This window comes from Perognathus longimembris, chromosome 10 (genome assembly GCF_023159225.1).
Source record: "Perognathus longimembris pacificus isolate PPM17 chromosome 10, ASM2315922v1, whole genome shotgun sequence".
Lineage (NCBI taxonomy): Eukaryota > Metazoa > Chordata > Mammalia > Rodentia > Heteromyidae > Perognathus > Perognathus longimembris.
The window spans coordinates 61,236,052-61,262,439 of record NC_063170.1 but is presented as its reverse complement, the minus strand read 5'-3'; the positions used below and the strand labels follow the sequence as shown (position 1 = coordinate 61,262,439).

Below are 26,388 nucleotides of genomic sequence, written 5' to 3'. Positions count from 1 at the left end.
ATCTTAATTGTTAATAATTACAAGTATCATTGATATTAAAAGACTGCAATAGATTTGTACTTCACAACTCTTATTTAAAATATAGAAAGTGTTTTATGTTTTAGTATACTTTTAACTTCCTGAATTCTTTCACACAATGAAGTATGAGTGGATGGGTAGGTGGGTATATGGATGGATGGGTGGGTGGATGAATTCAATGGTCAATAAAGTGAATATTTGCATGAGGTACATTGCTACTGCACTTCTGTGAAAGGGAAATAAACTTGAAGAATAGTAATGAACATTAATCTTGCCATATGCTAATTACTGGAGAAAAGTCACTTATATGATCTGTCACATGGGTCCTGAAATGGACACTGAGTTTTCAAAAGAAAAAAATTACTCTGACTTGTTTTCTTCATGTTCTTATTTGTACACTTTCTAATTCTATCTTAATATAGGCTTCACCTCTAGCGCAGGCCTTGTGGGAAGAAAAGTTACCTCACTAGCTTGGAGCCTGAAAATCCTATAAGGAAGCTAGAATATACAAAATATTTTCCTGGTTTGAAAAAATAGGTTATTTTCCAATCCTTCACATTCAAATTTTAAGCAAAGAAGAAACCTTAACTTTGCCATAATGATACTTGAGACATTTAAGTTTCTACAGCATTAATATATTTAGATGAGTCATAATAGATTAAGATTAGATATTATATTTTTATTCTGATCATTTTAAATTTTATGTGATACCATTTATTTCTTTCTCACCTTAGCCTTTCATAACCTTGTGTCTTCTAATTTATTTAGTTGCTTATATCTCTCCAAAGCAGTATTTGAGACAGCTTGTTAATGAACACAGAGAGTGAGCATTAAAAAGAAGGTGTAGGAGAGAACAAGTATGTCAGAGTTCCAGTTATAGATAATTTAAGTTACATTAGGACAATATAAATCCTTCCTAATAATTTTTGCTACTTATTACAAAAGCTGTTCTATAGATGTCTGGGATTGGTTTATAGGTGACATGCCAACATTTTAATTCTTTAGTTGACAATTCACAATTTTGGCACATAGTTTTGTTACAATTAATAAACATAAGATTTATATTACTAATAATTTTGTTATGAATCCACAATGTTCATAGACAAAACACAACTATTTGATAAATGGTATCTAACACTTTGTTGGACAAAAAATGAATATGTATATATCATACATCCAAATCCAGTAGATGCTCAGGGAGAAAATGTTGGATAATGTAGTACTTCATCATCCTTAAAATACGAAAGATTGTTTGAAGTAATTTTATATATTAAACTCAAGATTCTGGAGTAATAAAGGGACCAATTTTTTTCTAGCTAACTTTCCAAGAATATTTGTACCTGTATGTATGCTTGGACTAAAATTGGTTTCAAGTGTAAGCACAGCATCAAGAATGTTGGGTAAGAGAAGTTTCCAGCATGAAAATGAAGACCCAAATGCTTAAAGCTAGACTAGTATTAAAGCACTTTTAGAAAAGCTAACAGTGAAGCAAATAAGACAAAGGGATTCTAAAATTGTTGTTAGCAGAGTTTCTAATCTGATGCCATTACAATTTCAGACAATTTAGTTCATCCTCAAGTTTATCAAAATTGCTGCTCTGTGTATGTGTGTTTGTGTGTGTAGACATTTGCTTTTCAGAATGGTATCTGACGAGTTTTCAAATGCTAAAAGAAATTTGTGTCCTAGTAATGTGAGAAAAGCTGAAATAAGGTTGTAAATGAGCCACTTAAATATTGATGAATATCTATAAAAGAAAATGACCTTGGAATTGAAATAGTAAGGCAAACTGTTCTGTCTTGCAAGAACTCAATAGCAAGTGTGATGCTTGTTGGACTATACTTGGTTTATGATAAAACCTAGTTCTCCCTATATAAGAAATTGTTTCTGACTTCTTCATATTTGTAGAGAAATCAAATGTTTGTTTGAAAAAGATTATATATAAAATACCAACTCTCATTTGCTTGTATCTTCTAGGGATTTGAGAACAGTAGCTGAGAATTAATTTTAGGATATTACAACAAGAAAAGGAAAAGGAGTCTGACTTTGGAATTGTTAGGAAATTGAATGAGCCCAGAAATGTTGGCAATAGACATCATGCTGTCTTGTCAGGACCAGTGCTAGAATGTGTGAATTAATTATATGTGTTTGTCATAAACCAAAGTTCAACAAAGGAGAAGCCCCATGAGCACAGCTATTTCTCAAAGAGTGGTCCCTACTTCCAAAGCACCAGAGGCACCTGAGAAATTGCTAGAAATGCAAATCCTAGAGTTATCCCCAACCTAATGTGGTGGTAGGCTCCTAGAGTCACTTGTCTGTTAAGCAAATAAGATAAAAGAGGATACCAGGAAGAGGAAAGGAATTTCCCCCAAGGAAGATCAATGTTGGAGCCAATTTTCTTTTAAATGGAAAGAATCATTACTGGGCAGCAGGAATAATCTTTGCAGCCTCTACAACCCTTGAGTCTCTACACCCCTTGAGTCAATGGAATTCCTCTTCTGCAGACAAAGCTAGTCTTTGACAGTCCACACTTTCAGAAGTGACTTTTATATAGGCCCTCTGTTCTCTAAGAAGATGGACACTCAGATCCTGACGTGGCTCAGTTCTTTCTCTTTTTTTCTGTTTAGTGTCTGCCTGGTGTAGACAATGCGTAGTTCCTGGTATTCTTTTGATCATACAGTAAGAAGCTTGTGCTGGATGGAAGGCCCCATGGCTATTTTCATGCCCTCAAGGAGCTTAACTGTCTCTTCCAAAGATGAAGTTATCAGAGAACCATCATTGCTCATTGGAGTAGGTTAATGTCGGCTATACCTGTAATACAAGTAATAAAACTAATATTTAGATTTGTGATTTTCATTGATTTAATTCTGTCTCTCTCTGCGGCAGAGAACAGAGTCTTGTATAAATGCTTTTAAGTTTTAATAATTAAATAATTGAAACTGTCTTTAATTCATTAGTCATCAGAAAATTTTATGTCTCCTTTGTCCTTTACTATTTGTGTTATTAACTTATACATTTGAATATTAATATTTTGCAGATATCCTTTTCATATAAGAAGCATGCATATAATCTGTGCCTCATGAATAACTGAGGTAAACACCTGTATATAAGCATTTAGACTAGAAATCTCCTTTGGGGGCCTTCTGTTCCATAGGTCAAAGTCCATTTTTTAAGGAAAGCTATTGAGTCACTCTCATAAGGATGAATTTAGCTCCAACTATATGTGTCATGATAATAGACATTTGGGAGATTTAATAGGAATGAAAGAAATGTTCCTTAATTGTGTCTCTGCTCCCTGTGAATATGAAGACATGTTAATTGATCTGAATTCAATGTATGTCTTTAGGCTGTGGAATGAAGCCAAGCTCATCTTTCTCTAGGACCTCAAGTGTCTGCTCCATGGAAATTCTGTGTCCTGAAAATTAACAAAGCTTCTTATTATCAGCCTGGTACTCACTCAAAAATAGGATAATTAACTGTTGAATCTTCTTTATTCTGTTTCTCTTTTCCTGGGAGATTTTCTCTCTAATGAATCACTAAAGTAACGCCATTGGATTTCTAGATGAAGGGCCAAAATGATATGACTAAAAATATGAAAAGTCTAATGTTTTCCTAATACTTTCTGCAGGTTGTTCAGAATTCAAAGGGAAGTACTTCCCCAGTGTGTGGGTGCAGGAGCAGTTGAAAATGAGAAGATACAGTGTCTGCTTTTTTTTTGGCCTCTGACATTTATTTTCTCATGCATTTTCATCAATGTATATTTGCTTTTGTTAACTGTCATTATTTATCCTGTAATGTATGCATTGTGAGTACTTTTCTCTTACAGCTAATTGTAAGCATCTATCTCTTGGAATATGTACTCTGAAGGTGCCATCCAAAACAGCCTTGTTATTTTCTGTACAGCAGAGTTTAATCATTATGATCTCATGTGATCTCCCCTTCTCTGAGATGTGCTGAGAAAATGTACAATTGCAGTGTGTTGGTGAAAATTCAAGTTGAATAAATTACCGTAATATTCAGAACATAAGCAAGGGGAAAATGGTGTTGGTAAAATCCTTGCCTTATATGCAAAATATTCGATATGTTTCCCCTTCTGCAATATGCTAAGTTATTATACATATTTAAATGCAAGTATAAGGACTAGGTCATTGTTGCTTAGGACACAGAATACTTTCTGAACAATTTTTTTATGAAGTCATAAATTTAATAGCTTAGCACAATTATGTCAACTTATACCAAACTATAGACTGGCAAAGTTAAGTGATATAATTAACCTCTTACTGTAAAAAGAAAGCCCAATAAAAAATACGTATGCAAATATAATACAAAGCTGATCAAAAGTTAAAATGCCACAGTGATTTAAATCGCATAGTTCTCAGTGAAAACCGGAATACATTTTTGAATGCAAATCTCATGAATCTTTATTTAACTTTTGTGCCAAGACTAGAGTCACATTCATTGCTATCTACATTTTCAGCCATATCCATTTGCAGAAAGACTTGTTCCCAGAAAGCTTAGAAAGCAATTTCATTTATAGTGAAGTGGTATAAAATTTTCACTTTGAATCTCTGTAGGGAAGCCTGGGTTATTGAAGGTTTTCTGTTGAGAAACAATTACTCCATCCATTTACCGAATATTGTTTATTTTATGTTGTGTGAAATGCCCTGTGGGCCTCTTAGAACTTACTGGAAGAAGCAATTTAGGAAAAAATATCCAATTAGCTCAAAATATCAGGATCCACAGAGTTTGCATTCTTTGGGAGTCAATATGTTTGTTTTGGAGTCCTTGTAAGATTCATAAGGTGTTAGTCTTGCCTTTGAATTTGTTCTTCCTTTCAGGATGATAATGAAGATATGTTTCTTTGATTAAAGTAACAAAAGCTAATGCAGCAAAAGATTTCTTGTATGCATTTTTTTTCATTTTATTTTATTTTATTTTTTGTAATAGTGGGACTCGAAGCCAGTGCTTGGTACATGGTAGGCATGTACCAAACATTTCTTGTATTTCTGATACTCCAAATATGTTGTAGTCATAACTGATGACTTTGTAATTCGTAGAATGAGAAAATAATGGAAACTAATCATCTCGGCTTTGTAATGCAAAAATCAGAAGTTATAAATCTAAGTTTAATATTTGTGCAGTCAACATGAGGCTTCTTTACTTTGTTTTAAAGTTTATTTCCCTCAGTGTGGTAGATGAAAACTTCCGAGAGCTTTTAAATCTGTCTGTACTCTGTAACTCCGAGCAGATCAGTTTACCACTTCATGTCAAGGCCTTCATGATTTCCCAGGTTTTCTACCAGCTGCCTGCCTTTCCATATTAAAAGTCTCCATCAAATCTGCATTTTCTTTTAAATAACAATAGATAAAATTTATTGAGTGAGATCCTGGATCAAGTATTATTTTCTTAGGTGTTGGGGCCACAAACAGTACAAGAAATGTATCCAATGCCTAACATATGAAACTGTAACCTCTCTGTACATCAGTTTGATAATAAAAATTTGAAAAAAAAAATAATAGATAAAAAAATTATCAGTCAGTGTGAATTGTGAACAATGCTGTTGTTAACTGTACTGTTTCTTCCTTTCAGACTTTTCTCCTCCCAGCTTTCTAGTCTACTGTCTTCTCTCCCATTCTTTACTCAACATCTGTCCTGTTAACCATAGTATTTCACTATTGATTTCTTCCCTAATGTTATGTATTTTTGAGAAGTCACTCCTAAACCCTTTACCTAGTCTTCTATGGTTTCATCTTTTATGTTTATATATATATATATATATATATATATATATTATAAAGGTAATGGATATGGCAATGTAATGTGCATAAGTGATACATATACATAATTTATACATTTATGTATATGAGTATATGTGTATATATGTATGGGAGATAGAGAGAGAGAGCATGTGTGAGAGAAAAGGCTTATGAGCGTGAAAGCATGTGAGTGAAGGAGAGATAGAAGGGCGTGGGAGAGAAAGGTCCCCGCACACAGGAATGGTTGAGCCTTACCACATAGACTTTCTTGAAGACAGTGTGATGCTTCAGAGAACAGACTAAGCAAGTTCTGTCCAGGTGGAGAAAGGAAGGTAGAATCACGCGATTGACGTTTCTTCTTCAACGTTGTTATTCATGTTTCTCCCCAAATTCTCATCTCCCTAGATTCTTCCTTTTCATTCATTTTTACTTCTCTGTGGGGGTTCATTTGTTTCATACTCATTAAGGAAATTTTAGCTCTAAAAAGTGTTTTTCATTTTTGAAAAGCCCTTTGATTTTTCTCTTCAAAGCACTGGGCTGTGCATTTTAGATCCCCCTAGTAAAACAGTCAAAAAGTGTAGAAGGAAAGCCAGATATAAAACATTTTTCTTGAATGGTAACTAGGAACCTTGGTGAATTTTTAATGTTTCCAAATTGAAATGGAGTGTTCTTATTCCTTGGTTAGCTTTCGAGGCCATTATTCCCAAACTCTTGTTTTAAATATTGACATCGTTAAGAAACTATCACACATACAGCAAACTTCCAGGGACAAGCAGTACCAAGATTCTGATGGGGTCCCACTTCTTCCTCTTTCAAAAACCACAGCCAGGATACAAGTGTAAGGGGACCGCAGGCTAGTAAAGGAATGATTGCAATGTATGTAACATAACATCCGCATCATGTGTATTTTACACATCTGGTGCACTAATTATGACATTGTTGTCACACACCTAAAAATCCTGCATCCAAAATACTAATAGAGACCAAGTTGAAATCTTCCTATCTGGTTTAATGTCCTCATCATCTTTTCTATCTACTAAATAATTCAAAAAGTAGAGATATTTATTGATGATGATTTACATATATGATACCATCCTGATACTGGGCTGCAATCATTTTTAAAGCTTTCGCTCATTTACATAGATACTGCATGCATGCATTAATGATGTAAATCATAAAAGATAAAAACAGATCCTAAATGTTAAGTGTATGGAATGAATAACAATGAATATCATAATTTAGAGAAAGGGAGTATGATTATAAGTACACAACTTGGGTTAAAAATATATAGTGCCTATTAAAAAGTTCATCACATCTCATTCTTCCTTCAGAGTGTACATGATACCCCTTCTAAGAGGCTTTTTTGAAATGATCCATTCTGGAGACCCAGAAGTAATTAGTCTCTACTGCATCACCCCTGTTTCTGTTCTTCACTGTATTTCTCAGGACTCTGACAGTTTTCATATACACTCACATAGTGATGCATTGTCTGTGGCTCTGACTAGAGTATCATTCCTAAAGAGCTGGAGGCTTTCTTTTGCTCATACTGTAAGCAAGGGACTCTCCTACTGCCTTTTACCTGTGAGCCATTCATTTATATTTCCCTAATTAAACAGTTATATACTTAAGCCTTAATTTCTTTAATTTTATGTTTGCAGGTTCCAGAGGAATGCCTATCAAGTTCTCCACATTCTTTATAATAGGCCTTTGGGAAATACACAATTTTTCGTTTATAAAATTTGATAATTTTTGGAGTCAAATGTGTCTTTCTTTGTTCATAATGTAAGACAAGCAGGTTTCTCATTTCTCATACACCATTTTGAAGGTAAAGGAAATAATAGCATGCATACTTTTTCTCCCCAAACTTTTGTTGGTAGTGGTGGTGGTTAGTTGTGGAGCTTGAACCTGGGGCCTGGGCACTGTCCCTGAGCCTCACTGTGCTCAATGTTAGTGCTCTACCACCTGGGCCACATCGCCACTTCCTGTTTTTGAGTGGTTACTTAGAGATAAGAGTCTCATGAGGACTTTTCTACTTGGGTTGACTTCGAACTACAATCTTCAGATCTCATCCTCTTGAGTAGCTATGATTATAGGCCTGAGCTGCCCGTGCCTAGTTTTCTCCAATCTTTTAAGACTAAGCTATTAGGAATCTATCACAATATACACATTTTAGAAAACATTTCATACTCCTTTGATAAAGGCATTACCATAATTAGCTGTAAAGTTAAGTAATGCTGTTAGGAAAAGCTGCATACTAATACCAAGCAACATTCTAATTGCTAGAATACCTTTTTTCACTCAACTCTTGAGTGTGTTGTGTAAATTTTTTTCCAGAATCACTAAAAACTGATGAATTATGCCTTCCATCCTCTGCTTAAGACAGCACTACTGTAAAAAGAAAATCACTACACTTGAAAAAGGTAACGGTTGCACACATATTTATCTGATTTCTATATATTTTAGGATTTCTTTGTTAAGTGATGGAGGACTCAGAATAACCAATGTGACCAAGGCTGATGCTGGAGACTACACTTGCACTGCAGAAAACCAGTTTGGAAGAGCAAATGGTACAACACGCTTGGTTGTTACAGGTCAGTGCACTTAAAGAATGCTTTGTCTAGCAACACACTGCCGTGGGTTATATATATGCTTAAAGAAAGCTATGGTTATCTTTTCAATCTGCATTGCATTGTGATTACAGAGCCAGTGTTTGCATTCACATTTTTAACAGATGATTGTCAAGGATACAGCCCTTAATATTTCTTCAGAATAGCAGATTGTATTATGGGGGAGGGACCCATTCATGACTGTGCTGTGTGATGGCAATAAAAATTCCAAGGAGCATATGAATTTTCAGGCACACTTTCTCTTCTCCATTTGTAATTATTCAAGTTTATGAAATAATCTTCTATGTCCGTAAGATCTCCTTAAGCTTGTGAAGATATTTACTGGGAATTGAGTTTAGGGCCTGCACAGTCCTTTAGCTAAGTTCAAGGTGAGCACTTTACCATTTGAGTCATAGCTCATAGCTCCACTTCTGGCTAATTTTCTTGTTAATAGATATATAAGGTTAACAGATTTCTCTGCCCTGACTGGCTTTGAACTCCCTTCTTTAGCTCTCAATCCCTTGAGTAGCTAGGATTACAGGCATGAAGCACCAGCCTCGGGCCTTGCCCCTATATATTACAAAGAAATAAAATTGAGTTGAAATTGATTTTTGTCAGAGTTATAAATCGTTATGTAAAGTTGGCTTATTTCCTAAACAAGAATATTATATAAGCTCAGATATCTTAATTCCTTTAACAAGAATTTGTGAAACCAATAAAATATTGCTCTGCATTAAAATGTCTTTTTCTAACCTTGAGGATTTTTAATTACATACATGTGTATGTATATCTATGCATAAACAAATTATCATTCTGATACATATACTACTTGTAAAACGTGCTTTCAGCACAAGAAAATGCCAACGTCTTGCTTGTGCATTATTTACCCAATAGAACCAACAAGAATAACACTGGCACCTTCTAACATGGATGTTTCCGTGGGCGAAAGCGTGATTTTACCCTGCCAGGTGCAACACGACCCCTTGCTAGACATCATATTTACCTGGTATTTCAATGGTGCCCTCACGGATTTTAAGAAAGACGGCTCTCACTTTGAGAAAGTAGGTGGGGTAAGTTGTGCTTTACTTATACTTTGTATATTTTGCATGTCTGTGACATACTTCCTCTACAAAAATCTCATTTCTTTTTTGTAATGACTAGAAATCAAATACATTTACTTCAACCTATAAATTCTCTTTCTCTGTGTGTGTGTGTGTGTGTGTGTGTGTGTGTGTGTGTGTGTGTGTGTGTGTGTGTTCACATGCATGTTAGTCCTGGGGCTTAAACTTGGCCACTGTCCTTGAGCTTTTTCATTCAGGGGTAGCATTCTACTACTTGAGTTGTTCCATTTCCAGCTTTTTGCAGTGATTAATTGGAAGAAAGAGTCACAGGCTTTTGTTTCTTGGCTTGCTTCAAACCACAATCCTCAGATCTTAGCCTCCAGAATAGCTAATAGGTTTTAGCGACCAGAACCCAGCTTCCCCCTATAATTTTAATTAAAGTCAGTGTCCATTGTGTTTATATTAAATGTTATTCTCCATGAAAATTTCATTATTGTAGCCCATGGTAAGAAAAATGTTCTTATTCAAGGATTTGCTTTTAACAGACATATTTATGCTGAAGGTGAATGTTAGTTACATCTACTATGTATTTGGTCCGGTTGTTTCATCCCAGCCAGTGTGTAAAGTGGGAGGAGAAACTTCATCCCAGGTTTTCCTTGCAGCTTCACTGGACATGAGCTGTAAGATTCTTCATTTTCCACATATTCGAACTGGAGATTTGAAGAGTACCGTCATGTTATCACTCAGTCATCTCGTTTATTGATGGAAGCCCAGAACTGTGTGCCTTCACAATCCTATTATGCCTCACATGTGATCAGATCATCTTGGAATAGGGTCAGCCCTTATCTATTATCCTTATGAAAACCAATGAAATGTAAGACAGACACACAGAAAGCAGGACAACACAGGAAGGTGCAGACACAGGGGAACAAAGGCATGTAATGGAGGCAGAGGTCGCAGTGATCCTTCCACAGACAAGGAATGCCTGGAGCCACACACACATAAGGAGATTTGAAGGGAGCTTGGCTCTATCAGCGTCTGATTTTAGACTCCAGAACTGTGAGAAGCCAAGCCTGTGGTTTTAAGCTACTTAGTCTGTGGAACTTTGTTATGGCTACTCTAAGAAAAGAACATGGAAAAAGAAATTTTTATGAAATTGCAAAGTCAGGTACCTAAGCCACCATTAGGTAGAGTTTTATTGTCATTTCTGTCATTTGACCTCACTTCATTCTAGAAGTAATTGTTTTCTTTTTTTTTTTTCTTTTGTTAGGGCCTGGGTGCTGTCCCTGAGCCCCTGACCTATTTTGCTCACAGCTAGTACTCTACCACTTTGAGCCATAGCTCCACTTCCAATTTTTGAGTGGTTAATTGGAGATAAGAGTCTCACAGGGACTTTTTCGCTGGGGTTGGCTTTGAACCACAATCCTCAGATCTCAGTCTTCTGAGTAGCTAGGATTATAAGCATGAGCCACCAGGGCCCAGCTTAGTACTTCTTGTTTTATTCCCACTGATTCAACTTACCATGTTACTATTGCTTTAAATGCCGATTTTAAAAAATCATTCCTAGGGCTGGGGATATAGCCTAGTGGCAAGAGTGCCTGCCTCGGATACACGAGGCCCTAGGTTCGATTCCCCAGCACCACATATACAGAAAACGGCCAGAAGCGGCGCTGTGGCTCAAGTGGCAGAGTGCTAGCCTTGAGCGGGAAGAAGCCAGGGACAGTGCTCAGGCCCTGAGTCCAAGGCCCAGGACTGGCCAAAAAAAAAAAAAAAAAAAAAAAAATCATTCCTAGTTTTTTTTTTCAATAACAGGAAAGATTGTGCTGATATTCACAGCCGCCATTCTATAACATTCACATCTCTGTTCATTCCTCCTTGGACAAAAGGCTTGGTTAGAATAAAATGCTAACGTGTTACTTTTATAAAGACTCCTTATCCAGGCAGGAAAAGACTTCTCTAACACGGCTCCTCTTCTCATTTAATTCTTTAAGAATGTAATTGGAACCACACATAGTACTTCACACCTATCATCCCAGCCACTCAGGAGGCAGAAGCAAGTCTGTGAGTTTGTCTGTGAGTTTGAGGCCAGCCTAGGCAAAGACAGGCAGCCTTGATTTCAAAAGGCTTGGAACATGGCTCTAGTGGCAGAGTACTTTCCCAAAATGAACAAGCTCTGTATTAAAGCCTTAGTAACTGGACAGAGAAAAAAGAAAATCAATTTGAAGTATTAGTTATCTTTATACTTATGTTTGTAATTTATCAACTGGATTGTAAACTCTTGGTGATATTTTTTCCAATATAAGACCCTCAACACTAGGTAGTCCTAAGGAAATGAGTAATGAAAGATTGAAAATCTAAAGTCGTTTGATTCTAATAGGACACAAAAAATGCTCGAAGCCACAAAGAAATACTCAAAAGCAGAAGCAAATTGCTGCTTTCTGTAAGAAGAACTTGTAGTTAAGAACATGCCAGTAGATAATGTAATTTAACTCTCCTGATTTACACAGCATTGATGAGCTCTACAGAAGGCATAAAGTCATCTCTGTAAAGAGTCAAGTGTCTGAAACGTGAAATTTCATAAATTAATGCCATCGCTTGCCAATTTTGTTCCTTCCATAACATGGGAGTTCATGGCCTATGAATTTTTTTATTCACTGGTACCATTAGGAACCTAATATTCTTCCATCAGTATAAAACAGTAAAGCCATACAAGATGGCATTGGCCTTAAGCACAGCAATTAAGTAAATCGGTTTTCTGTTGCATGAGAAGGGAATTATACAACAGCTCTTCTCTGATTTTGTATTCATTACAGCATGCACACTAATGCCTAGATTGTCGGCTTGTCTTTTTTTTTCAGTAGATTTATAGAATATTTCTTATTTGAAAAAAGGAGAAAATACGAGCAAAGATGCTCGGTAGAAGAAAAACTGCCTCGCAATATGGATCAAAAGGTCTTTGTTTAAAGGTGAAAGAGTCGTTTAGTTTAATGAAAATCTATCTCATAGCTACTGACTTTCTAGTACAATACTATACATAATAGATTATGTAATAGATTTGGTCTAAATTATTAGAACTTTATGAGTTTTGGAATTTTTCACCAGAAGTTATATGTTTTTAAAGATGAAGGACTGAATTCTGATTACCTTTTCATATATCTTGGAGTGAAATTTACTAAACCATGAAGTTGTATTAATTTAGACTAATTCTGTTATGTATTCTTAAACAGTCAACTAAAGGACAATGATTATACCCTTCACAGGTTTCTGCAAGATTGGAATGACACATTTCAATAAAAGCTCATTAAATCAAGAATCTAAAGCCAATTGGTACGAAGGGGAAATCTAGGTCTAAGTTTGTGCTCCATCTATGTGTGTTTGGTGTGGGTGTGAGAGAAGCTATGTAACTAAATCAGCAAACAGGCTACCACTTCTGTCCAAAAATGTACCACTCAGGTCTTGAGAGGTATGGTGAGATGTGATTGAGGATGTGTACCCTCACACATAAGAGTTCTAGGGTACCATTGCTTATTGTTGATGGATCAGTTAACTTTTTGTTCCTTCCTTTCTGATCTTTCATTTCACCTTCTGGTCTCTCCCTGAATACTAATGTTCCTCCTTTTGGCCCATGTCCATCTACTTTCATATTGGATGGTATCCATATATTCACAAATAAAAAGAGAATCATGTCCCAGAATAAGTATGTTCTATATATGCATATATAATCATCATGTACTCGGTGAGGAGTAAAAAGATTCCATCATCTTCCCCAGGATAATACCTTTCTGTCCTTTAAACTGATACCAGGTCTACTGATTGGAAGAGAGTAGTGATGGATCAAAAGCCAAGAGAAACAAAGGGACAGTGTCCAAAGACCTGCTACCTAATAATATCACTCTGATTTTAAGAACATTCAGAGGTATTTTTGACTTTCTTGACCTAAGAGATGTCTTATGATGGACGTTTACTGTAAACAGAAAGATCCTAGTCTATACATAGGAGGCATTCAGTATATCCTGTAAGGGTGTTTAAATGTAGATGCTTTGAAAAATCATATGTGTTTCCAGTACTTTAGAAATGAAGAATGTCTAGAACCAAGCTGTATAATTTTACAAACGTTCAGTGGAATTGGATCTATGATGGATTAGATTGTGTGAGAATAAAAGTCACTGGAAGCAATAAGAAGCCGAGCAGTGACAACCAATCTGCCATTCATTTAACTAGCTCACTTCTATGTGATTTATTTCCCGCAGGCCACAATCTCACTCTGGTTGCAGCAGCTACTCATGAGCTTAAGGCTTGATGTATTTTCCAGCTTTCAGTAGTAGAAAAGATATCTCCAAAATTGAGCCTTTGTGTGTGACGGTATGATGTGGTCACTTGGGCTTGATTGGTTTGAATTATTTGGGAAAAAGACTACTATTTGGAAAGCAGCAGCCATTGTACAACACAAAGCTATCATAGGTATATTGTAAATACAGATCTGAAGAAAGCATTGATTGTACAAACTATGGTGATACTCTGGGTTTCTAAACATTTCCCTCTTGGATTATCTTCTCAATTGTGCATCTTGTCTGAACTCAAAGCATGAGCTGACCTGGAATGAGTATTAAGAGTATAGATCCAATAATGAACCCATAAAACCACACCAGAGAAATTATAATGACTCCTCTTAAACATGTTACCTAAAGCACAACGTTTCTTGTATTGCTGTTTAGGGGGGAAATAAAATTTAAAACAAAACAACATCAACAACAGAAAGTGTTCCCCAAAGCAGCTAGAGAAAGGTGAATGCATTAGATATTCAACACCCACTTATTTCTCTTACCATTTACTTGGCCAGGCACACAGAGGCTCAATCACTGCTTACAACTAGAATCATATGTTGTGCTTTCAAGTAGAATATTCATTAAGGTGAACAGTTTAGCAATTTCTTCAGTAGCACAAAAGACTAACATTGGAAGCAGGGTATTGATGGTTCACACCTATAATCCTGGCTACTCAGGAGGCTGCAATCTGAGGATTGTGGTTCAAAACCAGCCAGGGCAGGAAAAATCCATGAGACTCTTATCTCCAGTTAACCACTAGAAAACCAGAAGTGGGTTGTGGTCACAGTGGTTGAGTGAAAAAGGTCAAGAATAGGGCTCCGGCCATGAATTTAAGCCCCACAACCAGAAAAAAAAAAAAAAAAAAAAAGGAAAAGGAAAAAAGTCTACAATTGGAAAATGGCTCCTTCCCAAGGATGACATGCAAATTTGTGAAGTGTTTCATTTGGTGGCAAGGTGAAGGGGAGTGATACTGAGTGAAGTAAGCTAGGAACAGAAAGACAAAGGGCACATATTTTCTCTCATATGCAAAATTAGACCTAAACTTTCATATGAACACATACAGGGTCGTATGTATAGATACGTGATCCGATATGGCATATTGAGGAGTATATATCATACTTTCTCAAATAGTAAATTAGATACATACATACATACATACATACACATACACATATATAGATGCATACATACATACATAGATGTAGACAGAATGGAACAAAGAAAATGTACAGTGATCCTAAAATAGGTAGCCTCATAAATATTTTAATTTTTCTCATTTTTTCACAGTCCTAAAATATCCCAACCAGATTAAAGTTTAAATAATCCTGAGAGTATGTACAGGACACAGTTGTCAATATGCCAAGTGAGAGGGCGTATTGTCTCTGTAATTCTAGCTACTGGAAGCAGAGATCAGGAAGTTCATAGTACATGGCCAGCTTGGACAAAATTTTAGTACAGTCTCATTTCAAGCAACAGGAAAGATGGGCAAATACATGCTTATAATCTCTGCCATGGAGGCAGAGGTATAGGAAATAGGAACATAGACCTTTATAATAGTTACATGAGACCCTATCCAAAAATTCAGTCAATAAAACCCAAAAAACTAAAGTATAAAAGGGCTGGGTCATGGCTTAAGGTATATCACTTTGTCCAAACCACAGCAGTGTCATAAACGAAAAAAAACACGTGGTAGTATTTAAAAGAAGATTACTTCACAGAGTTTTGGATATGTTTGCTTATGTCTAGAATTATTGAGTTCTAGAAATCTTTGCGTAAGTCTGAAATTGTTTCATTAGATTGAATATGTACCGGTTGAACTCATACAAGTTTTCAAGCCTATTTCAGTCTTCCATGTACTGTTGATCTTTAACTGTCTCTGCCTTATATTTCCCATGGATAAGATGGAGGTGATGTTATTTTATTCAGAGTGATGGGCAGGAAACTGAGACATGCATGTGAGTGCATGCTGTTTAGTGTCATTCCTAGGATGGAGGCAGCATTTACAGGATTGTTTTAACTTTCCAGGAAAACTGCAGAAACAGCTCGCAAAGCTGTAACTTTCCCATATCATTTCCTGAACATCTCCTTCCCCTTGACTTTTAAATTTTTCACCTACAGATGGTTAAAAAGCAGTAACTTTTTACTTCCAAATTCACATTTCTCAAAGGCTGAAATCTCTCCATTTGCTTATTACTAATTTGAATTCTAAGAAAGATATACAATTGTCTGACTCCTCACAATCAGAAAATGGGTTCTGTGCCCAGCACCTGTGACTCACACCTGTAATTCTAGCTTCTCAGGAGGTTGAGATCTGAGGCTCATGGTTCAAAGCCAGTCTAGGAAAGAAAGTCTGTGAAACTCCTGTCTCCAGTTAACCACTACAAACCTGGAAATAGAGTTGTGGCTCAAAGTGCTAGAGCACTAGCCTCGGGCAGAAAAGTTCAGGGACCACACCCAGGCCCTGAGTTCAAGCCCATGACTAACAAAAATGAAAATGGGAATATGGTGTTAATTATGAGGAAATACAAAGGTAGGAATAAAAGTTTCTAGATAGAGAAATACACACACACACACACACACACACACACACACACACATACACACACAAAAAAAAAATACCACTTGACTGGATGATTATACAAAAAAATTTAATTTTGAACAAATGAAATTTACATTTGCTTATATCAGATATTTTTCTCATTGATGTCAGATGTCCATTGGACAGTTGTCTTTGAGCCACAGCATGAAATCTTTCACTGACACAAATTCCCAGTACCTGCCGCTGATGAGTTTCTGTTGCGTAAGTCTTCTCTAACTTCTGAAAATTGCAAATTCCTAGGCTTTGATCTGGCTATTAAAATGCAGAACATTTTGGCCAGGTGAGATGACTCATTCCTGACATGCTAGCTCTTCAGAAGCAGAAGTGGGAAGATGATTAGTCCAGGCTGGTCTGGGAAAAAATGTTAGAAAAACCCTGTCTAAAACACAATAGCAAGGATGGGAAGGGGGAGGAAGGGAGGAAGGAAAGAAGGAAGGAAGGGAGGGAGGGAGGGAGGTGGGGAGGAAAGGAAGGAAGGAAGAAAGGAAGGAAGGAAGGGGCAGGAAAAACCTAGGCACATTGACCATATTGACTTGTAATCTCAGCTATGGGGAAAGTGACCATAGGAAGATTATGGTTCTGGTCTGGTCCTAGGCAAAAGCAAGATCCTGTTCAAACAACAACTAAACTAAAAAGAGCTGAAGACATGGGTCAAGTGGCTGCCTACACACTTACCAGATGTATGTCTCTGAGTTAATCCCTAACACTGGAAAAAGAAAGTGTAGAAGGCAATTAAAGTCTTGATTAGATCTTTCATTCACTGCCTATAACTTCACCCAGGTTGTCATTTTCCTATTAACTGTCAATTACATCACTCAGGAAAGTTTTCATTTTCACGTAATCTAGTACATTGATATTCTTCTTTTGCTAAGAGTTTTCATTAATTTTTTGGATTGGATTTAATTTTTTAATGTTTTGATAATGATATATATACATACATATCCATAAGATATATTAATGCATACTTATAATGTAGTTCTCTAATTTGGTTATTAGTTTGATTTTGGTCTCAGAGACTAAAGGAGAAAGTATTTCCTCCTCTTCTAATTTTCAAAGATATTGTGGAGAGCACTATAATTTTTTGCGTGTTTGCTGAAATTTTCCATGAACCCACTTAGGCCTGGTGCTTGCTGTTTTGGAAAATTATTAATTTCTATAGTAGGTCTAAGCCAATTGTGACTGTTTCTTCTTGGATGAGTGTTACCAATTGTATCTTTCAAGGAATACATTTCTTCCATCCAGATTATCAAATTTATGAGAAAAAGAATTATACATGTTCTTTCATTATGCTTTTAATGTCCATAGACTCTTTAGTTATGTCCCAGATTTCATTTCTGATGGTATTGATTACTCTCATTTCTCTTTATCCTTTGGCTGGTTAGAGCTTTATAGATATTATTGATCTTTTCAAAGACCCATCTTTGGTTTATGTTGACTTTCTCTATTGATTTACTGTTTTCCACTTCATTGGGTTTTGGTATACATTTATTTCTTTTTTTCTGATTCCTTTGAATTTAAATTGCTCTTGTTTATCTAATTTTCTATGGTAGAGGCAGATATTAATCCTAGACCTACCTTTCTTTCTATTACATGAACCCAATGCTACAAGTTTTCCTCTAAACACTGCTTTTACTACCTCTCACAAGTTTTGAGGTTGTGTTTTTGTTAGCATATACTTCAAACTCTTTTTTATCATTTGGTTTGCTATTTCTTATTTAACTCATATATTATATAGAAACATATTACTTAGTATCCAAGAATTTGGAGAATTTTCAGCCATCCTTGTGTTATTTTGTAGCTTTATTGTCATCTCAGAGCTAACTTTGTGGTTTATATAAGACATTCTTTACGTCTTCTACTGTGGCTTTGATCATTTTCATGATCATTTGATCATTTCATTTTGAATCTTCCCTAGGAGTTCCATCTTTCAATTTATAGCACCCATTTATTCATGCATGTTTAGTGTTTTTTATTGAAGCATTTAGCATTAGTATGTTTTAAAATTCCTGGTCTTACAATTCCAGCATCCGGATATTTATGACTGTTCAGTTTCTTCAAATTGTGGTTATAGCCTTTTAGAATTTCCTAGTAACTTTTTGTTGAGAGGAGGATATGTTATAGTCAGTAAAAGAGACTGCAGTAAATTTCCCTTTAATAATGCAGCAATAAGGTATAAAGTGAGTGGAATTGTAGTCCTGTAATAGTAGGTCTCCATGTTGTTGATGGCCCTGTGCCCTGGACTGTGAATTTCACTGACTCTTGTCCATTTTGCCCCTATTACATGGTACAGGAAGTCTGCAGAAGAGCTGAGTTGGCTATTTATTTCCCTCAGTTGAGTTAAAATCTGATAAAATCCTAGAAGTTTAGTATGAAATATCTCCTGAAGACAGACTTTGTTTTGAAGAGTAGAACAGAAGGGTGGATGGAGTACTCCTCCCTCACTCCTGGTAAGAGTGTGATGGCATTTCTCTCCCATGTTTACAGTGAGGATATAGGAGCTGTCCTACAGGTAAAAACAGGGCATCTACTTGCTTGGCTTGCTTGGCTTCTACTCTACCACTACAGCCATGCTTCCAGCCTGGCTACAACTGATTAGTTTGGAAACAGACCTTTCTACCAGACTAGCCTCAAAACACAATCCTCTGTGTTTTAGCCTCCTGAATAGGTAGCATTACAGGGGTGAACACTGACCCCTGACGAGAGCAGCACCTTATAAGCTTCTTATGTGATATGACCAGAAACCACCATTCAGAGTCACTGTCTTACTTTTAATCCACAAATTGCTTTCTTTATTATCATTGGGTTATATTATTCATGGTGGCTTAGACTTTATGCTCCAGTGTCAGAAAGAAAAATCATTCTACTTTGCAAGGCATAACATTTAATTACCTCATTTAATTGATCTGAACACAAAGAAGAAAGTGTAGAAGAAAATAGGGCATTTGAATGATTTAAAAGTTTAGGCTTGAGATCAGGAATTTTAGCTGGTTAGTTTTTAAAATTATAATTATGGACAACGCTCTGGTTTTCTAAGCCTTTCTTCTTTCAGTGATTTTAAAATATTACAGCATGTTCTTTATCAGAAATAGTCTATTGATAGTCACATTTGATATCAACCTCAGTCTTTATGCATTTCAATATGATGTTGAGATAAAAAAAAATCTGTGCTTCTAAAGTATGAGGGACATGTTGGAATACAATAGACTGCAATTGTAATAAAAGTAGTGTGATCCCTTTAGAAGCAACTCTCCTAGGAGAGGATATAATTTTATTCCCTTTGAGCCCTTGGGAGTCTTTTCCCAGGCCCACACACAAACTAAAACATAAAAGGAAAGGGGTTCAGTCCAGGGCTTTGCAATTTTTTATTCTGTTTTAGGCTCTTAGCAAAATCAGCAGAGGACAGCCTGCAAAGATGAATAATGGTAAGAAAATAACCCCAAATCACAATTGGTTCCTCTCTAGAGGAAGCCCAAAAGGATGGCAGAGGACATGGAAATTATTTTCTGTAGTCCCTTTAGGTCATCTACCCAAGGCTCTGGTAGGAACACACTTGGAGACTTAGAGGAATGTAGCAGATTGTGTTTTCCAAACATGGCAACACCACACCTTTTCTAATGTGTTCATCTCACAGTATGACTTTTGCTACTCATCTCCATTGAGTGGTATAATCCATCCATCCCTTTACCCTTGAAATCTTCAAGATGTTTGCATCCAACTTGGCCAGTAAAGAAACACAGGAACCAAGAACCAAAGCCTCTGATCCCCAGATCCTGCTAACCACCTATCCAAGAACCAACTCTAATTTGTCAGTTATAAATGAATTTCCCAGTCCCCCTTAGAGCCACTCCAACCAAGCAGGTATAGAACAGGGATGTGTTGTCTTCATAAATCCTGAAGTTTTGGAATAAGTTGTTACATAGCAATAAAAACTAGTACCAGAGGTAAACTTAGGTCATTTCGCATAATGTGGTGAGGATTTTTTATGAATCAAACAACTCTTGCTTGGTATCAATGGATTCATTTTCCTTCCTTTTTATTAAATCTATTTTTATTACCTTTACATAGTTGTACAAGAGATTCAGTTCGACACATCAACGTATGAGTTAAAGGCATCTTGAATCAGTGTCACCCCTTTCATCATTCTCTCCCCATCTATGCCAACTGTAACTATGACCTCACATAACCTACTTTCAATTGTATGTGCCAGTCATAGATCACTCTACAAGGGCCACATCTCTCACTAGATTTCGTACATCTGACAGGAGAGCAAAGACAAATAATGACAAACTCTGATCCATTAGATAAATTATTCTTCTTAGGGGTATGCCATTGTAACTTGAGCCCCTTTCATTTTATATAAAATGTGTCACATGTATTAAGGATGATACAGAATTATAAGCAGTAAGTTTTTATGTATATCCACAGAAATTTAGCTCTATGTTTAATTATTACCATTTCAGTTTTAAGACTATGTTGAGCATACTAAGGCAATGTAATCTCAAGAAATGAGCATTGTAGCTAGGAATGTTAACACACACTTTTAATTCTAGTTACTGGGAATTTAGGAACTTGAAAGACTTCCATTTAAGGCCAGCCAGCAAAATGTAGAGAAACTTTATCTCAACCAATACAAGCTAGATGTGGTAACACGTACCTGCCATCTCAGATCTGTGAAAAATATAAACAGGAGAACCATGCAGTACCAAAGCAGCTTGAACACAAATGTAAGACCCTATTCAATCATAACTAAAGTAAAAATGTAACGGGGTATGGAGCAAGTGGTAGAGCACTCCTGTGGAGGTTTTAAAAAAAGAAGAAAAATGAAATGAGCATGTGGTATAGACACACTTTATCTGTTTCTCAAATATTCAGTATATAGCTGAATAATCTGTAGCCTAACTTGTTTCTTCATGTGTTTATTAATTGCAGATTTTTAGTTGAAAGAGGACTGAACAATGTAGACTCACAGGAGCTTACTGTAACTGCTTATTAGAGTCATGTATGCCAGTTCATTCTGACTAAATTTTTCCTGGGTTGTGGCCCAGGCATTTCTGATACTTTTTTAAAAATATTCCTCAAGTAAATTAATAGCAAAGACAGCCTTAAGAGATAATGAATTTAACAAAGTGTATAGCAGTGATTTTTCAAAACACAAACCATGCACAGAAAAGGGCAGCATTAAATAATATATCACAGAATGAGAACGCTCTTCTATTTCAATTTTATTTAAATCACTTTGGTTAAATCAAGGAGAGTGGTTTGGTGTAGTGTTACATTTGTCATTAGCATTGTCTAATTCTCTTTTTAATCAACAGAGCACAGACAGGCCTTGGTCTCGGGGCTTTTGACAGTATTCAAACTCTATCTACAGTATCTTTCAGTACCCACTCATGTTATTTTTGTATGCTTTATAATTCATTTGAGCAGTTAACTATTAATCCTGTGAGAAGATTCTAATTTCAGATGAAAATATACATAGTCTATATCAATTTGCATATTAGCTTAAGAAAGCAACTCAAGAAAAATCAAGTAAATAATAGAGCATTTGGTACAAGCAGATTGTTCAGGCATGATTCTAATAACAAGCATAGAAGACACTCTGGTAAACTTGGAACTGATGACTCCCGCCGGTAATCCTTGGCTGCTGAACACAGGAGTATCTTGGTTCAAGGGTATCCTGGGTAGAAAAGTTGGGGAGCCAGATCAAACTGTCTCTGCGGGAAGACAGTAGGAGATTGAGGAAAACACACACACACACACACACACACACACACACACACACACACACACACACGAATGCTGGGCTGTCCATATCATAAGGTCTGGGATACTAAAGCAGCCACACTGTAGTTCAGTGCATTTACTTATACCAGCACTTGCACCAAGTAAAGGCAAGGAGAGAGCATGTTATAGACACTGGATGTCACCAGCCTAGCAATTTACATGAAGATGTATGACCTGCTATGTTCTAGCCTCTAAGAGAACTGTGTCTCGCAACCAAATGACTGTTGCTGCCTCAGGCCCTGAAGCTGAGGTGACAGGTTCCCATCTGTTGCTTAAGGAATGCATGTTCCTTGAGGCTCCCCAGAGGTCCCATTGGGGCATACTTTTCATTCTAGCTACATGGAAAGCTGAGATTGGGGAGAATAATAATTACATGACAGCTCAGGTACAAAGTGTATGAGATTCTGTCTCTGTGGGTACAACATACTCCTAGCATACAGAAGGCTCTGATTTTAAAACTCAGTATCCTATCAATCAACCTATCAGTCAACCTGTCTATCTCTATCTACAACAATTTCTGACTATCAACCCATGATCCATCACAGAAGAAAACAGAATTCTCAAGTTCAAGTTATGGATATAAACTGGCTGTTGAAATTGAAAAAAATGGACACCTGTGTAGCAAATCAGACATTTGGTCCAACTTAAAATATGCATGAAGTGCCTTTCGCCAAGTCTGAGTGATCTGTAATGTGTCACTCCTTGGAAACCTCTAGGAAGAGGCATGCTGAGTCTCTAAATCTTCTAATGGAACAATTATTCCAGTTTATTGGTACTGAAGAAAGTCAAGTAAATTTTTCTATTAATGGATTGCATCTTACCTGCCATAAATTTCACCTGTTCAGACAACCAAGTGACAGTAGAAATTGTTAATCAGAAGATTTAAAACTGTTTACCATGGTAGGCCTTGTGCCCATGGTTCAATGGCCGCCAATTCTTTCTGTTCTTAGGTGAGCAGAGTACATTTGTATGAAAGGTGACCTTGAGGGAGCCATTTGAGGTTGATGGAGGTGAGGTTGATTTTGCTTGGTCAGAAAGGCAGGGCTGCATCATGTGCCTCCCATGTATTTCACGGAGGAAGTTATCATCCAGTTTCTAGAAGGCATCTGTGTGCCCATTGTTTTTAAGGCACCTAGGCCATGTCCGCATTTGGAAGACAAGCCAGTGAAGTGATAAATGATTAATATTGAAAACTCTTCAGGCTGTAAAATAAAAATGATTTTTAAAGAATATAAAGACAAAGCAGGAGGGCTTCCTCTTCCACTTTGTCTTTTAAATAGCCCCAAACTGTATTTCTCCTTCAGTTGGAAAATTATGCTTGTTGGTGGTCCAACTGCAGCATTTATATGTAGAATGCTTAGTAGAAAATTAGATTTTTTGATGATTTGTTACACTCAAACATCATGCTACAGAGGCATTATCTTAAGAGGTTCTTATATTTCTGTAGTTTAGTTTGTACTTTGCTTCTTTTTATGGTTGATCTCACAATGTACTTCCACTCTACCTGAAATTAGTAGTGATCTGTCTGCTTACTAATTTCACCTGCTGTGGTTATCACATCCTGCAGTGTTTTACTGGGTTTTTTTTAAAGTGTACTCTTTTGTAAATTACATGCGTGTCATCACTAAGAAAAGTTAATGAGATCCATTTCCTATTTAATTTGATGCATGCTAGATTTTTCCTTAACATTTATTTCAAAGATCTTTTATAAATTCACTTATGGGTATAAACCTCTTACATGTTTTGTAAATGTGATGTTTTATTCTCTAGGAGACATTTCTATGGTTTGATGAGCAAATAACTGAAGAAGAATCTAGATGCTGAACCAGGCTCAGATGCTCCACCCTATAATCCTAGCTACTAGGGATCAGGGCATCTTGGTTTGAGGCCAACTGACAAAATTTCTTAAGACAGCATCTCAATTTAGACAGTTCCCTGAGAGTCTTTTTAATCTTTTTTTTTTTGCATTAGTTATTTTTTGAATAGAATTTTACATTTTTGTTGGCCTGCCTGGATGGAGATCCTTGTATTTATGTTTATAGCACGTGGGGGGGGGGGGCGGGTTGGGACAGGTGCATACAGTCAAGCTCAGCTATTTTTGGTTGAGATAAATTTTACTTCTTCTGAACATCTTAGCTCAGTTATCTTCACTGGAACCCCAGGAAATTAGTGGCTTCACCACATGCTAAGCTTGTAAATACTCTGTAATTTCACACTGAGCACTGTAGTCATTGATTTGTAGCCTCACTTAGCTGTCAGCTCCATACATGCCAGCACTTCTTCTCCTCAGCATTGTATTCCAAGTAAGTGAAGTATATTAGTTGCTTAAGGAATAGTTTTTGGATGAATGGTCTTATTTTTTAAGTGGCAATGCCTTTGTGTAACTCACTGCTTTCTCCATAGCCCAAGTCAATTTTACATAAAAGACTTTTTTCCTTATTTATTGTCAAAGTGATGTACAGAGAGGTTACAGTTTCATATGTTAGGCCTTGGGTACATTTCTTGTACTGTTTGTTGCCTCCTCCCTCATTCCCTCCTCCTCCCTCCCCCTTTCCCTCTCCCCCCCCCATGAGTTGTTCAGTTGGTTTCTACCAAACAGTTTTGTAAGTATTGCTTTTGTAGTCATTTGTATTTTTTATCCTTTGTCTCCCTCTCGATTTTGATATTCCCTTCCACTTTCCTAGTTCTATATATTTTATTCTTAGATAAAGGTACATTTACACTGAGGCCAGCAATGTATACCAAGGACCAAGGACTGAGGAGCACCCTGCTGATCTTTGAGAGAGGGATTTTAAGGGGCTTTAGGATGAGTGGTAAGGAAAATGGAACTTTAACCCATCACCGTCCCAATTCTAGCCCATTCTACTTGAGGAAAGAATGGGTGTGGAAAGTTTGGGAAAAGGAACAAAGACTAGCAAAATATTTCAACAGAGAACCAATTGAGTTTGGGGAGGTTTTGCTGTTTGGTTTGGCTTGAGTTTGGGTTTTTGGTTTTTGTTAGTTTTAGGGCTTGAACTCAGGTCCTGGGTACTATCCCTGAGGTTTATTGCTCAATGCTGGTGCTCTACAACTTTGATTCACAGTGCCACTTCTGGTTTCCTAATGGTTAATTAGAGATGAGTCTCAAACTTTCCTGCCCAGACTGGCTTCAAACCATGATCTTCAGCTCTCAGCCTTCTTAGTAACTAGGATTACAGGTATGAGACATGGGCATCTGGCCTCCCAGAACAAATGCTATTTTTATATATAAAAAACGTTGATATTACCAAAAATTTTCTAAAAGGTTATTAGTGACCCACATTTTCTATGAATTATTTTATGCACTAACAAATAACAATCATGTTTCAAAATATGTTCAAATATTATTCAGTGTTACTAAGAAATATATTATGAACTAATCTTTGGAGTGCACTGTATGTTGATAAATAGAGCCTAGTTTTTTTCTGGGTATTCTTCTATACTTTTTAGTCACAGAAAACGAATAGCTATATTCTCTAACAGTAATAACTTTATGGGAAAAATTTATTTCATGCATATGAATCTATCCTTGGGGATTTTTTATATATTTGGAGTGCCTAGAAATAATCACATCTTGATAAGAAATTTTAGAACATGTTGGTATCATTTAATTTCATTGTTATTATTAAATATTTATTTTAAGGAAGAAATTACAGTTAAGAATTATAGTCTTATATAAATCTCTTTAAGAGTTCAATTTGGATTGTTTCTTTATTTCAGAATTCAGTTAACTATACTTCTATTTTATTTTATTTATTTATTTATTAATTATTTATTTATTCTTATCTAAGTCTTATACATCTTACATAAATATGGGAGAATGAAGGAAGGGATGACATTGTTCAAGATGCATTATACTTATAACCTGAAATAAATATTTAATAGAAGAAATTAAATATTTAGTATTTTAATAGTAAATTTTTTAATATTTATTAAAAAAAATAATTATAAAGGTGTCATATGATTGCTTTGACCTGTGATTCTATCCAAAGTTGAGCATGTAGAAAAAGAGTATAGACTTCATAAATGCCTCTTGATTGCTCTTCTCTGCTACCAAATCACACAAATTATCAATGCATAGTCAAATACATGATGTATATTATGTGATTTTATTTAACTTTTGTGAAACTTTATGAATTTGTCAGTGTAACTTGTACATTCTGGAGAGCAACAATCATCTATTAAAACAGCTCCGTGTCCTTGAATGAATCTAACATGGCAAGC

At 36.1% G+C, this 26,388-nt stretch overlaps 1 protein-coding gene across 1 annotated transcript in view; it reads left to right on the top strand.

Moving 5' to 3' along the window:
- Cntn3 (contactin 3) overlaps positions 1-26,388 on the top strand; it is a 217,076-nt gene that overhangs the window by 156,163 nt on the left and 34,525 nt on the right. The window contains exons 11-12 of the mRNA XM_048354886.1: positions 8,235-8,362; positions 9,272-9,447. Of these exons, the coding sequence (XP_048210843.1) occupies positions 8,235-8,362; positions 9,272-9,447 (304 nt within the window). The remainder of the gene's footprint in view (positions 1-8,234; positions 8,363-9,271; positions 9,448-26,388) is intronic.